We start from the raw sequence: 15,804 nt of genomic DNA on the forward strand, positions 1-15,804 counted from the left end.
GATTAAACGTTGACAAGAAACCAACCTTTACCTTGAAATTGGTAATTAAAAGACACAATTATTTAAGCCTAGAACAACGATGGAAGGTTCCCCTTTATAAATAAATCTAGTTAATAAATGTACATATAATAAGATTAGAAAGCTTTTTTTCTAATTTTGTTTTGAAATTCTAGTGAAATAACTCTTCAGGGAATGATCATCGACATGCAGTAAACTCTAATGGAAAAGACAGGGGATTTAATGGGAGGGTCAGACTGCCACCTCCTAATCCCACAGGCCAACCTCAGATCCCTAAAAAAGTGGAACCAGACAGGACCAGCCTTCCGACAGGAGAAGCTGTGGCCCCTGGGGAATATCTGGCACAGAAACTTAATTAGGAGCCCAAATCTTAATCAGGTCTTTACATTGAACTTCCAAGTTCACCGGAAATATGAGGAAAAGAAAAACAGAAAATCACTAAGTGAATTCAGAATGTGGGACCTGGTTTTCTTCCACTGATGTAGTCATTCCAGAAAGTCACAGCAGGAAAAGAAGGGTGGATGAAGAGACCATCCTGGATGGAAAGACTATCAATATCACCCTGTGAGCGGCGCCCACGGGCACCCTCTGCTGCCCGGGGCAGCTGCAGAGGTTCCAGCAGCAGCTGAGTGTTGGTGAGGGGTAGCAGACTGTGGTTACGAGGAGAAAGGCCTGATTTTGTAGACATGCATAAGGAAGTCTTTAGGAGGGAAATGATAAGCTGGCAAAGCTCTACTCTAACATACTACAGCAGAACGATTAACAAAAGAAGGGGTATTGGCAGGGAGAAGGCACAATCTTGCTACATTCGGGAGACAGGCATGTGGACTGTACCATCCTTGCTACTTTGGCACTAGTTTGAAAACTTCTGTAATCTATATATATGTTTTTTTAATTAAGGCTAAAAACAACAAAATCCAGAAAGGAGGAAAAACACTTTTAGTGAAAAAACACTGTATTCTCTACACTTAAGTAGAATAACCTTTCCCATGTGTCCTGATTTACTTTATGCAGATAAGCAATAACTACCTGAGTCTGAAAATCTGACAATGTGAGAGTTCACACAGAACCCAACCAGGAGATGAGAAGTAATAAAAACGGAAGGCTTCCCCAAACTCCTCCGGCACAAATCTTCCGGGTTTATTCTTTCATTATTGGGGTCTGCATACAGTGTGTGTATTTACAATAACTTAGTAAATTGGGCTAATTAATACATTTAAACAATGTTAAATTACACAGAAGCCGAAGACACACTGAGGGAAAATATTTTTAAAAAGGAAAAGAGAAAAAGCTTACCATAGCTTTAATCTTTATCTCTACTCTAAGGGTCATTTTCTCTCCTAACGTTCATTTCTGACACTAAAGCAGGAGAGGGTCAGGTGTACTAGTGAGACAAAGACTCACAAATAATGTCTCCTGGAGACACCGTCAGGCTCAGACAACACTCAAGAGTGGATAATAAAAGATGAACATTCTAGAACCAGTAGGATTCAAAAATACTCGCCAAGCTGAAAGAAACTCTGGCAATGGGCATGATCAAAGGACCATCAGGAAAAATCCTGCTCCAGGTTCACTATCACAGCATGTTACACACACAAGTGAAAACAAGAAATCAGTGGCAATAACAAAGTTCGTGAAAGTGGAAGTCATTTTTGAACGGGAATTCTTTGGAGAAGTAACTCTGAAACAATGATTTTTATTTTTATTTTTTTAAACTTTTGTTTTTTAAGATTTTATTTATTTATTCATAGACACACAGAGAGAGAGAGAGGCAGAGACACAGACACAGAGAGAAGCAGGCTCCATGCAGGGAGCCCAACATGGGACTCGATCCAGGGTCTCCAAGATCATACCCCGGGCTGCAGGCAGCACTAAACCGCTGCGCCACCGGGGCTGCCCTGAAACAATGATTTTTAAAACATATCCCAGAATGTTTAGAAATTCTGTAAGTTCCTCTTCCTAAACACATATGTATCTGTTCCATAAGTAACTGTCACAGGATGCTACAGTAATGATTTTGTTGTTTTCAGATCAATAGAGCAGATTTTACCTGGAATATCAAGAGGCTGAAATTGCAATATTCTAAGCCATAGAAAACCTAGATCCACTTTTGAGAGATGGAAAGGCTATAAAATACAAGAAATATGAGGGATTTTTAAAAATTGGCCAGGGAACAGAGAAGTTTCTCCCATAAAGTTAATTCCATGCTTCTACGGGCAGTCGAATGGAGAATTTTCCCAGATAAGGGATAAAATCCCAGCTGAAGCCTCAACTGCTCAGGTTTTCATGTTTCAGGATTATTCTAGAGAAAAGAGGTTCTGGGCTATGACCTTTTAAAAGCTTTTAAACTGCATTTTTAAAATGGCCTGTGACTGAACTGCAGGTCTAACTTCCTTAGTTCAGGAAAGCACTTACCCCTGGCCTGGCACACTGGCTTTATTAAGGCCACCTGGAATTTTGTGGCTTTGGTGTGGGGAAAATGAGTATTTCCAGTTCCTGAGCTACATTTTAAAACACTAGTTTACTGAAAATGGAAATACAATTAAATTTTTTCCTTTAAAAAAGCAGCAATACAAATGAAGCTAAGACATTTTTTTAAAGTATCAAAATGTTCTGATGAAAAACTTGAAATAATGCCTGATTGCTCTATTTACTAATTGAAACTACTCAAAAAGCTAAGTTTATAAAAGCAATTCATGTGAAGTAGAGGTCAGAGAGGAAAACAGGCGTGCTGTTCATAAGATGTGCACACTGGAACCAGCAAACCACACCCAGGCAGGTCCTCAATGAGCTGAGTACAGTGTGCCTTGCTCTACATGGCTTCATATGGCTCTAAACGTCAAGACACCAAGAGCAGATTTTACTAGACAACATGCATGGCATCTAACTCCTTTCTTGTCATGAACCAATGATGAAAACGAAAACAGCCAAGAAGGCCTTTCTTTAAAGAAAGGAAATGAAAACATCAATGGATGTTCAGACAGGTGGCTGATCACAAAGATCCCCACGAAACGTCTTGCACAGGGCTGGCCTGGACCCTGTACCACACATCGAGCCTACCACTTGGACATGGGCCTACACACAGGCCCAAAAGAAGGAAGCAAAGGTCCACTTCTGGCAGAGGGTCCTCCCCTCAGCTGAGAAGTGATTGCCAGCCCTGCACAGCCTCGAGGCACTAGCCTGGGGAGGGCACGGCCTACAGACTCTGCTCCGCTGGCACAGGACCAATGGGTGGGCTCACAGGTACCCGGACAGGCACTCTGTCCCCCCACCAGCTGTATGAAATGGACAGGCACCAGGAAACTGGCCTCCCCCCCAGCTGAAGTGAGCTTTGGTCCCTTTCATCCTGTTCCACAGACAAGTTCAGCATCATCCAATTACACTCACTTCTGCTTGTACTTCATCAAGTCCAAAAATAAGATCTTCCCTGGCACAAAATTAAGAACCACCCTTTTGTTGAAGAAAAAGAAAAAAAACCTCACATTGAAGGTGTAATTTTTAGGTAAGAATGAAAGATCATTGGAGCACACTTCGGTGGAGGAAAAAAACTGGATTTCATACTCTCAAAAAAGCTACCAGCATAGGCTAGGCTTATTCTCACTGTCTGGGGAGGGGGCTGCAGAGGGGGAAAGGCAGGCAGCGGGGCAAGGAGGGGAAAGACAGAAGGAAGAAGAGAGGATAGTGGCTCCAGGGTGTGACTCTGCCCCACAGACCACCCCACAGGTCGGGGAGTGCTGCATGGACCTAGTGAGGGCTACGCTGCGAGGCAGCTGTACTTGTATGTGGCAGCTCTGCTTGGCTCTACCTGCCGTGCAGTGTGCCTTCCAGCACAATCCCCCCAGCTCCAGGGCAAGGCACTGTCCTTCCTCCCTCTGACTGTCCTGACCAGGGCCAGGAGAGGAGGCAGGAACCCACGGGGCAGAGGCGGGGCAGAGGCGGGGACAGAGGAGGGACTGACACTCACATCGATGGCATCCCTCTCGAATATGCGCAGCTGCAGGAAGAGCTCCAGCTTGATTTTGCGCTCCTGGAAGAGCTCCTCCATCTGGGCCTGGGCCTCGTCCAGCTGCTGAAGCACCGTCTCGATGTGACTGATGGAGCTGTTGTGGGGGGTCTTGTTGCTGGAGATGGCTGAGTCCCTGCGGAAGGCAGAGGGGGATGGACCGGCGGCATGAGAACGTCTTCCATTGTCAGAGACCAGATCCGGCCGGGTGGACTTCAGGGGGCAGGAGGCTGACAGGAAGCAGGGCTGCTGGTCTCAGAAAATGGAAACAGCGGCCCCTCCCGCCACACAATGCTGTACACAAAGCTTCCTCCTCCGAGGGAGCTGCCAGGTTTGAGGCCACCCTGAAGACTCCTCTGCACCGCCCACCCCCGCTCTCAAAAAAGCCTGTTACAGAAAGGCACTTCAGCCACCCGTCTCCTTGAGGAGAGAGAACAGAATAGGCGATATGACATCTGTTTGCTACAAAGGATAGAGTCGTATCGGCAACAAGGGGTTAAACTAATGCGATCAATTCAGCCTTTATTAGGTCACTTTTGCCTGACTCTGGGCAAAGTGAGCATCACGTGAAATAACCAGTAATGATTCAAAAGCTGTCCTCTCAGTGATCTGTAAAATGAATCTGCTTCCAGGCCCAGCAGGGCCTCCTGCCTTCCTGCATGGAGGAGCACCTGAGGGACAGGTGACGCTCCCCACTAGGCCTGGCCTCCCTGAGCCTCCCTGTCCCTCCGAGGACAGGGAGGCCCAGCATCCTCTAGAGAGGCAGGTCAGTCAGGGCCTGAAGGACGCAGTCAGAGGAGCTTTAAATCAATCCAGTTCACAAAGACATTTCAGTAATTATTAGGTAGGTGTTAACAGGAAAGCAATAAAAGCTGAGTTCTGGGAAAGTTTATTAGTCAGTGCTGTAATGAGGGAAATCACCAAGTCAAAAAGACGGTCATAGTGGGGGAAAAAAAAAGAAAGGAATGTTACTCTCCTTTGTATGCAGAAATGTTATTTGTTCTCTACCTAGTTGGACAGAGAATCACAGCTAATTGTTCAAAAGTGGGAGCCCAGGGAAGGGGACATTCCTGGAAGGATTTCAAAGCATCTGCACTCCGGTGGGAGGGCAGGGATGGGCCCACCTCAGCTGCTGTATGAGGTCCTCCCCTTCCTTGATCACGTTGACCGTCACTTGCAGGGTCGTCTGCTGCTGTTGGCCAAAGCGCTTGATGAGGTCCTGCACGGCCTCCACCGACTCGGCGTACACATCGTCCAGCAGCTCCTTCTGCAGCTCCTCCAGCCATGTCCACAGCTGGGGAAGGACAGAGTGCAGTGAGGCCGGGCCCCCTGCCCCCCCGGGAAGCCTGGTGTTGGACACTGAGAGCCCACACCGCCAGCCTGGGAGCCCAGCCCAAAGCCCACTGGCAGCAGCCTCTCCCGGAGATGGGAGGGAAGGGGGGAGCACCCAGAACAGGCACCAGTGTACAACCCCAGCGTGGGGCAGCACAAACAGAAGAGAGCCCAAGGGGACGGCCACAGAGAAAAGAGGGAAGGGAAGGGAAGGGAAGTCACTCTTTTGGACTCTTCCTAGGCTCAATCATGGTGCAAGAGAGGTAAGAAAGGCCCCTTCTGCTTACGGCACATCTGCTAAGCATAAGATAAGCGTTCTTTTACACATCCTCTGACTCTTGTTTAGCAGATGGATGGTCTTATTTTATTTTTAGCAAGAGCACTACAACCCATTATTAATTATTAAGCTGCTGCTCAGATGTGGCTGCTTTACATCGCTCAGAAAAGGAGGCAGCATGTGATGCGGCGAAGAATCCACAGGCAGCAGCAGCGTTTGGGACCCCGGCCCGGCCCGGCCGCCGCTCACCCACACAGGTGGAAGGAGCGTGCGTGCTGAAGACACCTGCGACGCCACTGTACACCACTCACAATGGGTCAGGGGATGAGGCCACGTAAAGACAATCTGGAACAGCAGTGGCAAGAGGTAGTCCAGGCCTGGCGAGAGGAGCCCATGGTCCCTCCCCCACCCCCCACACCTGTGGGGGGCACTCGGTAGACAGGAGGAGACGGCCACTTATACCACACAGGCTCTGGCAGCTTAGAAGTGGTTTGTGTGAGGAGAAAATGCTTCCTGCTTCCTGGGGGATGTGAGAAGCAACCCCCCAACACTATCTTCCAAGCGCCCACTACAGCCAGGCCCTGTGGCTCCCACGGTGAGACCATGCTTGCCAGAGCAAATGCTTATTGGGTCTTTTGCTTCTGAGCTCATCTCCTTTGAAAACTGCTTTACTGAGCTATAAGTGACATGCAATAAACTGCACGAATTTCAGGATACAGTTTGCGAAGTTCTTAGCATGTGGTCAAGCCCATGAAAGGACCCCTGCTGTCCACAGGGAACAGCTCTGTCACCCTGTGCCCTCTGGAATCTCTCTGTTCCCCTCTGCCCTCCCTCCCCAGGCAACCACCCAGCTGCTGTCACTAGAGATTAGCTGGAGTTTTCTTGAAAAAGCCTAGAAAAGGAACCATATAGTATGAACTCTATTTCTGGTCTGCTTTCTTTCCTCCAACATAATTATTTCGAGCTCCATCCATACTACCGTCAGTACCTTTTCTACTGTGAAACAGGATTCCAGCCTATGTATATGGCCCAGTTTAGCCCCTCACCTGGTGAGGACATCTGAGCTGTTTCCACTTTTTGGCCATTACAAACATTGCTCCTATGAACTTCTGTGCACGGTCTCTGCATGTACCTATGTTAACCCCCACCTTACTTTTTAATGATGAATAGTGGTGTAGAATGCTGGATCACATATAGGTCTATGTTTAAATTTTTTTACAAATCACCAAACTGCTCTTCCCAAGGGGCTGTACCAGGCACATTTCTGCAAGCAGCCTTTGAAAGTTCTAATTCTTCTTCATCCTCAACAATACCTGATATGGTCGGTCTTTTTAATTTTAGTCATTCCAGATGAGTGCCGTCTATCTTATATGGTTTTAATTAGTTAATTCCCTACTTACTAATGATGGCAAACCCAAGCTAACCTTCTAAGAATTCTTTTGTTGTTAAACGTAGCTTTAGTTAGAAATAAAATATCCATATGGCTCCTGTCAGGTCAGTAAGTATTTTCAATACAGCAGGTGAATTTAAAAACAAGGAAAGTGATGGCAAAGGACTTATTTTTCAGTTAAGCTACCTGGGACCCTAGGAGTTGATTTTACTAAAAATGTTCAATAAAACACCTGTTAACTTTTTTTTTTTTTTACTATCCACCCATTTTTGTGTATTAAGTTACCAAACTGCATCCAATTCCAGAATTTTAATTTAAAGGAGTTTAAGAGGTAGGCTTGGGATCCCTGGGTGGCCCAGCGGTGTGGCGCCTGCCTTTGGCCCAGGGCGCGATCCTGGAGACCCGGGATCGAATCCCACGTCGGGCTTTCGGCGCATGGAGCCTGCTTCTCCCTCTGCCTATGTCTCTGCCTCTCTCTCTCTCTCTGTGTGTGACTATCATAAATAAATTAAAAAAAAAAAAAAGAGGTAGGCTGGTTCACCTCTTTGATCTTATAGATTAAGGAAAAGTAGCCTAGGTTATGTAGTCACCTTCACGACATGGACAAAATCAACTGCTGGTGCCGAGCTATTGACAAAGCCGGTATTGGAGAAGCGCCCTCTAGCTCCAGTCACACTTTGCACTGATACTGTAGGTCAACATCAAAAGTACCATTCTTCGAATCACCATATAAATATGGACTAATGCTCTGTACAATCTATAAAGGGCCCATAATCAAGAACATACTCTTTAGGGTTTGTTGTCTGCTTTCCTCTAAATTCTCATGAACACTGCTGCATTTGTAAATACCATCATGATCATTAGCATCTCCCAATCTGCTCCAATATTTCCTATGAAAAACCTCCCAAGTTCTACAGGTCATATTATACAGTAGGACTACTGTGGATTTAAGAGATGCTTTAAGAAAGTGCTGCTCATGTCCACAATAGCCAAACTGTGGAAGGAGCCTCGGTGTCCATTGAAAGATGAATGGATAGAGAAGATGTGGTCTATGTATACAATGGAATATTCCTCAGCCATTAGAAACGACAAATACCCACCATTTGCTTCAACGTGGATGGAACTGGAGGGTATTATGCTGAGTGAAGTAAGTCAATCGGAGAAGGACAAACAGTGTGTTCTCATTTATTTGGGGAATATAAATAATAGTGAAAGGGAATATAAGGGAATGGAGAAGAAATGTGTGAGAAATATCAGAAAGGGAGACAGAACATAAAGACTCCTAACTCTGGGAAATGAATTAGGGGTGGTGGAAGGGGAGGAGGGCGGGGGGTGGAGGTGAATGGGTGACGGGCACTGAGGGGGGCAGTTGATGGGATGAGCACTGGGTGTTATTCTGTATGTTGGCAAATTGAACACCAATAAAAAATAAATTTATTATTAAAAAATAACTTAAAAATAAATTAAAAAAAAAAAAGAAAAGAAAAAGAAAGCGCTGCTCTGTGACCTAAGAGATCACTGAATTTCTCTGAGACGCGGTTCGCTACAGCAGGGACCCTCAGACCAATACTGGCCTCAGGAAGTCACTACGAGGGCCAGAAGACAGCACAGGAGAGCACTGAGTGATCAGCAGTACTCTGTACAAATTTAATTCCCAAAGCATAATGACCCACCCAAATTAACTCAAGAGGCAAGATTCACTAAAAGAAACCAAGAATGTGCCAGTGAGCAAAAAATTTTACCAAGACATTTTATTGAGTCAAAAACATTCAGGATATGTTATCTAATAGGTAGGCTTTTCCAGCTGAAATGGTTTCATCAACCTCCTCCCACTTGCTCCCTGTAGAGGAAAAAAAACCCTCAACCACACAAGGCCACAGCAGCCTTCCCACCCTGGGGACACTTGACTGAAAACAAACACTATGAAAAGGTCGACCCATTCAATTACACGGACTCCACCGTAAAAGAAAATTTAAAAAAACCACTTCAGTCCCTTTCTCTCAAAATCCCAACTATTATCTTCCACCTTACCATACACACTGCAGTGAAGCTGCTCGTGTCTGTGTAAGGGAACCCAGGAAGGGGGGGTGTCCTTTGAAGTACACTTGCCTGTGAGTCAGCCCTGGTTAACTAACAGGTGGCTAACGAATGGGTGGAAAGTGGAGCACACATAAGGAATGGATAGAGAGGCACTGCACTAATTATACTACTGGTTCTTTAGAAAGGGTAGCACTCATTCAGTGGCGTTCGGTGTACAAGCAAATGTACATCCAAAAAGGACTGCTCTATTACACTGTAATCTAAACAGAAGCAGCACTGATGAGAAGGTAAAGGAGCCAAGTCTACCCCAAATGTAGACTTGGCATCACGGAAGAGGGTGTGGGACTCATCAGAGAACAATCTGGCCCATGGAGAGTGAGAACCAATGGGGGCCTCCAATTTTAGTTGCACTACACTTTTAAGAGCTAGGTTCTCTTAACACTAGTAGAGACTAATATCTTTTTTTAAAATTTGTGGAGAAAACAGAAACACATTTTTTTTTCAAAGCCCACTCGAAAAAACACTACAATATCAGCAAAATACAACAACATGAATGAAGACAGCTGGTAGAGGATCTGCATGTACTAGATATGACACATCCAGCATCCAGGTGGCCCAACCCTCCTTCCCACCCTTGTTCACACAGACGGGTCAGGCCTCCCCAGGGACATCAGCTGGCTAGGCCCCTCCAGGAGCCCTGGCCCAGCATCTTTCTTGCACCAGTGCCCTAGATGCCACATTGGACCCAAGAGGTGTCTATCTGGTGCTCCTCCCTGACTCAGCTGTGAGGCCTAACTCACGACTCTGCTTGTGGTGAAGGATGGATGACAGGGTACAAAACTCTTCTTCTCTGGCAAACACTGCAAAAAATACATATATAATTAGGTTATGAAACCATGTTAATGAGCCTTGCTTCTAGACACTGTGAGGAGGAGGAGACCAAAACCAATGCTTGGAAGTGGCCTGAGGCACAATATGTAAGTGCTTCTACAGAACCTCATGGCCAGGGCCACAAATGATAGTTCAAACACTTCTCCTAAGAGGTAATGCAGAGTAACAATTAAGAGTGTAGCCTCTGAAGCTAGATTGCTTGACACCCTATCCTCCTAACATAACATCCTAGGCCATGGCCTCGAGCAAGGTACCTAGCAGAGTCCGGGCCTCCAGCTTCTCCTCTATAAAATGGGCCTGGTAACAGTACCTACAACTCAGGGAGCTGCTGGGAAGGGTAAACGGGATGGGAGGATACATGCAGAGTGAAGAAATAAGTAACTATTACCAGTTTTTGTTCTTCTGGAAAAAAATTTTCTAGTAAGAACCACAAAGTTTTAAAAGTCGTCTTTCTCTAGATATTTTTCAAAACATATCCAGGTTCCTACCCATTGTTCAAAATATGTCACTCAGTCTGGTAGACTTAACACCATCCCACGTTTCAATCTTTTTACATCTAAAAATAGTATGAGGAAAAGGTGCTAGAATTAGTGCACTGGAGTCCATAGAAATACTTCCCCTTGGTTGCAGGGGAAGTGCCACGAGGATCTGTGGGTCAAACCTCTTCCTTTCCTCAACATCGTGGACACTCGGACACGCAACCACAGTGGGACATGCTGGCCCAGCCCGGCCAGCCATGGAACCAGTGAAGGGCCATGGGTACCAGGGAAACCATAGACATGGATCTTGGGCCCGGGCAGTTGAAGAGGGAACAACAGTAAATGAGGTAGAAGGAGCAAGGTTATATTTAAACCCATAATGTCAAAAGGCCCCCAAATCCTTTGCCCCTTTGGATTTTCTTTTCTTCTGCTTCTACAGAAAATATTCTCTATTTGGAGAAAAAAAGGATTCTCAGATAAAGGTCATTTCTTTTCTTTTTTTTCAAATATTTTATTTATTTATTCATGAGAGACACAGAGAGTGAGTCAGAGACACAGGCAGAGGGAGAAGCAGGCTCTACGCAGGGAGCCCGACATGGGACTCGATCCAGGGATTCCAGGATCATGCCCTGGGCCAAAGGCGCCAAACCATTGAACCACCCAGGGATCCCCAGATAAAGGTCATTTCTGATGTCAGTTGGTGACAAACTGATACATAGCATAATGCAGTATGATTCCAATAAAGCCTATTTTTAAGCTTTTAAGTTATATGATGCCTAAAATACTTGAATAAAAGAATGAGAAAAAGTCTCTAAGATACCTGTGAAACTTTCTACCATAAATTTCCTGAGCGTGACAAAACCCTGAACTTCTGTCCATGCTGTTAATTTACAGTAAAGAGATACATCTCTGCCGACAGCAGGAGAGGAGCTGAACTTCATCTGGGTTCTCAGCACCTTGGATTTCACTAGGAGAACCGTGGCCCATGGCCAGAGCTGGGCAATGCTGCCCCCCTTAGAGGCCCTCTGAGCCATGGCCAGCAGCACTCCAAGGAAGAGGGCTTGAACCCAACCCACCACCAGGATGCAGCTGTATACAGACCTGGTTCACGGACCAGGATCCATCCACAGAGAAGGCTGGGAGACACACGAGCTTCTAGGGACAGAGGTCCTGTGACAAAGATGTGAGAGCTCTGGTCCTGGATCCAGCAGAGTCAGGCTGGGTGTGACCCAGGTGAACTTGCACTTGGGCCCCTCCCCCTTGTAAAGGAGCCTAAAGGAGGAAACTGCAGCAAGGGAGACTTTGCCAGAGAGCTCCCAGAGGAACTTGCTGGCCTGCAAGAATCCCAGGAAGGACTGAGCTCCCAGCCCTATTCTGCAGGTAGTAGGATGGTTAGCTCGGGTGGTGGGGGAATGCTGAGATCTGGGGATTGTTTTAGCTGCAACCTCTTTCAGATGTGAAGTCTGAGTGCAGTCCACCAGCCCACGCCATCTGAAGGAGAAGCACAACTCCTCAGATGTTGGCCCCTATTTGCATGTGGCCTTGGGAAAATCCTTGGCACTCTCTACCCTCGGATTTCTCATCCATGAAATGGGATCATTTTGTCTGTACGTCTTCCCTCACTGGCAAAGCCAGTCTGAAAATCAAATGAAGTGACCACAGGCCTGTGAAAGAAATAAACAGAAGCTACTACCACTGGGGTCTGCTTTCCTACTGTTATTTATGACAAGGACAATCATTTGGGTACCAATGGGGATGAGCAAGTGGTCAGGCCAGCCCTGGATGCATAAAAGCCAAACCCCCAGCGAAGCTGCAAGCCAGGTACAGGAATAGGTAGGTTTGGTGGCAGCTTATAGGCAGGACTTCAGAGGGCACCCGCTGTGCACACAGATCCTGATTCAGTTTCAGCTACAAGCAGTGCGGCTCAAAGAGGAACTGTTCCTGCCATGTGCAGCACCTCCTTCAGCCTGAAATGGTGCACATGCCTGGTGCCCGGATCAGCAAGGAGTAAGGGCTTGAGAAGTAACTCGTTATTCTGGGGTGGGTGATAAAATATGCCTTAATGTGACAAAAGGGAGTTGCTGAAGGATGTACTGGGCAAGGCCTGGGGGGGGGGGGCACAGAAATCAAAGTATCATGAAATAATATGTCTGCAAGTATGTGTAAGAGAACAGACAGAAGGAGAAGCAAGCAGAAGCGTGTCAGGGTAGCCCCCAGTCAGGAGGCAATGCCACATGGGTAGGCAATCAAGGACAAGGTGAGGTATAGGTGATGGCTGGGTGGAGGGACCACACAGAGGCCACGGTCAGAGTGGGAACTTCAAGCATTCAGGTGCTTACATGAAGTCAACTTTGTGAAAAACAGATTTTGAGATGAGAGATTTTTTTTCTTTTTATTCCCCAATATTGCCAAAGCATAAAACACTCTCCCCTGAGGTTTCAAATTTGGGAAGAGCTCCTCCACCCCCACGTCATTTTGACAGCAACTGTTTTCCCCCCTGAGTCACAATGTAATTCCTCCTTCACTCTACAAGTCTCTTGAGCATTGGTCCTCCAGATCCCAAGGATAGATAACACTTCATTCCTTGGGCTCTACCAGCGTGGCAGATTCTGAAACTCCTTCCACACCAGCTCACTCTTCTCTGAACACTCCCCCCTTGGAAAGTGGGGACTGGTGAGCAAAGGCAACACCACGTGTGATCCAACCAGCAGTGCACAGCAAGATGATTGCCTCCCAGTCGTGATTTTTTCTCATCCAGCCACAGGGCAGGACACTACTGTGTACTCTGTTCATGAACATGTGTATGGCTGTTGTTTTAACAAGTGTTGTGGCCATCTATGTGACCCTTACTCTACAACCTGCCTAGATGAGCATCTCTGATTCAAAAGGCTCATATTAAAACCCATGAATGCAATTTCTGTGATGGATGTTTTGACTTATTCCTGCTGACATGTTTTGGGATCCTACGTATTCTACAGACCCTGGCCTAGACTCTAATAAGCATGCCTCCCATGCCAATCCACCCACCCACAGGCTTTCTACATGGGGACGGATATGTATTGGGGAAACACCAACCCCAGCCTCACTGAGGTCATCCACTAACAATCTCAGTGATGACAGTCTCACTGGCAAGGCTTTTAAGGTCACCACAATTATTTCTGCTGCATCAAGTCTGCCCTTGCTTTGTGGCAATCTGCCCATTTTCAAGATAAACAGCTCTCCACACAACAAAGATGAGTTTTCAGGGTGCCAGCGTTCCACTGAGTAATGTTTCCAGGTGTTACATTGGGACATAAGAGTTCTGCTACATTAGCAGAGTCACTTCAAAGACATGACCACTGCACAGGCTGCCCTCCTACAGAAGGGGACACCAGGGATGAAACCCACCCATCTCCTAGGCCTCAGGTCCAACTGAGGTGAATGACCTACCATTTCCCATTGCCACCACTATCAGCAAGTCTGGTCCAACCATGGGTCTGGACTAGAAACTACTTCTTTACTCAACAAACTGATGAGTAATATCTTACTATCAGAAGCACTTTCTGGCTGGTACCTTCCACTTGGGGAGCAGCATGGTAAGGTAAGGACAGGGCTGGTCTTGTGATAATGGACTCCCTCAGTTGACAGTTTTTTCCCAGCCATTCAGCAGTTTGATTCTAGTGACTGTACTAAGGGATTACTCATACTTTCCTATTTTGTCTACAAATTAAATGTCAAATGCTCACTAATTCCACTGCAGGCCCTTCATCAAACCAGAAACCCAGTAAAGAATAAATTAAGTTAACAGGCTATAACTTGTTCACATCTTTCTCTACTGGTGGTTTATAAACTGCCTCTTCTAGAACTCTGCCTAGGGCTGACCTTGCCTGAGTGCTGTGTGACCTCTGCCTTCTGCATCTCCAGCCTCCTGGCTTTTCTCCTGTCACACTTCCATAAAGGTCAACAGACCCAATCATCAAGTTCTCTCACCACCCAGGGGTCTAATTTGTTTTGCAATAGAGACTTGAACTCACTTAGAAGAAATAAGTCCTTTCTTCTAAAATCTTCACTCATTTTGATCTTTTACTTCTTCTAAGGCAGTCTGAAAAGCAGCCTCCTTGAGGTGAACAAAAAAGCAAAGTGAAAGTGGATGAAGTCTACTTTCTACTTGCATCCATTGACTTCACTAGTGCCAGGCAGAAAGCCCAGCCCTTCCTTGATCTTGGGGTTCTGAATTTTGGGCTTCAAAGAAAGGAAAACAAACAACAAAACAAGAAGCTTTTTCTTATCTAGAGCTTTTAAGCTTTCCTGACAAAACCCTCATATGTTGCTGGCAATCAATGTACCACTTAATCAATAACAACAATAATCAGTAACAAACAATACATGCCAGAAATGCATATGGATGATGTACTTTTCGCAATTAACTGAAGATCTAACCCATTTAGTTTAGGAAGCCAAGTATCAAAATAAAAAATTAAGAATATTAAAAATGCTCTATTAAGTAACAGTCTAATAAGTAAACCAGATCACATATACATCCATTTTCAGGTGGGCATTTTAAGACCTATCATATTGCACTGGTTTGACATTCTGTTAAAGTGCCTCCCTCCTTTTTATTACATTAATTGAGGCCAATCTACAAACAACTTAAAGCAGACACTTCCAACTCTCCATCAAGGGCTGACACTTCAACAAGAAATTGTAAAATTCAGAATTGGTGCAGTTTAGATTTTCAATTCCTGCTGTAATACTGAATTACAAATAAAAATAATATATATTACTTATTAATTCATTTACTTAAAATCATCTAAGCAACCATTATGTGTCAGGTATGTTAGAGTTTCCTGTAATTCTCCACACTACCATCTAATTTCTCTGTTGACATAAAAATTTTCTCTACCTGAAAATATTGGACCAATATTAAGAGATAGAAAATTCATGAATTTAAACCAGTTTTAAACTACTCTACAGATAAAAAACTTGTTTTACATGAAATTATTTGGATAAACGGGACTTCCTTTTAGATAGTAACATCCCTCTGTCCCCCACAGGCTAACAAAAATATTTTATTTATTTTTTCATGAGAGACACAGAGAGAGGCAGAGACACAGGCTCCCTGCAGGGAGCCCGATGTGGGATTCGATCCCAGGACACCAGGATCATGATCTGAGCTGAAGGCAGATGCTCAACCAACCACTGAGCCACCCAGGCATCCCATAAAAATGTTTCATATGTATTTATTTGGTGGGGGGGGGGGTCACTTATTCTGTAGCTCTGGCTGGTAATAAAAGTATTTAGTGACGCGTACAAAGTAACACATGTCAGTATGGAATGACTCATGAGTAAAGATTCTTTATAAAAGAGCTGACCCTGTCCTGATAGAGTGGGGCTA

General features: G+C 45.4%; 1 protein-coding gene across 5 annotated transcripts in view; it reads right to left on the bottom strand.

Moving 5' to 3' along the window:
* The window catches only part of TRIO (trio Rho guanine nucleotide exchange factor), a 354,351-nt gene that overhangs the window by 140,085 nt on the left and 198,462 nt on the right, over positions 1 to 15,804 (bottom strand). For all 5 annotated transcript variants that reach the window (XM_025451453.3, XM_049105660.1, XM_049105659.1 and 2 more), the window contains exons 12-13: positions 5,146 to 5,315; positions 3,983 to 4,157 (exon numbers count right to left, since the gene is read on the bottom strand). In XM_025451453.3, the coding sequence (XP_025307238.1) occupies positions 3,983 to 4,157; positions 5,146 to 5,315 (345 nt within the window). The remainder of the gene's footprint in view (positions 1 to 3,982; positions 4,158 to 5,145; positions 5,316 to 15,804) is intronic.

Source organism: Canis lupus, chromosome 34 (genome assembly GCF_003254725.2).
Source record: "Canis lupus dingo isolate Sandy chromosome 34, ASM325472v2, whole genome shotgun sequence".
NCBI classification, from domain to species: Eukaryota; Metazoa; Chordata; class Mammalia; order Carnivora; family Canidae; genus Canis; species Canis lupus.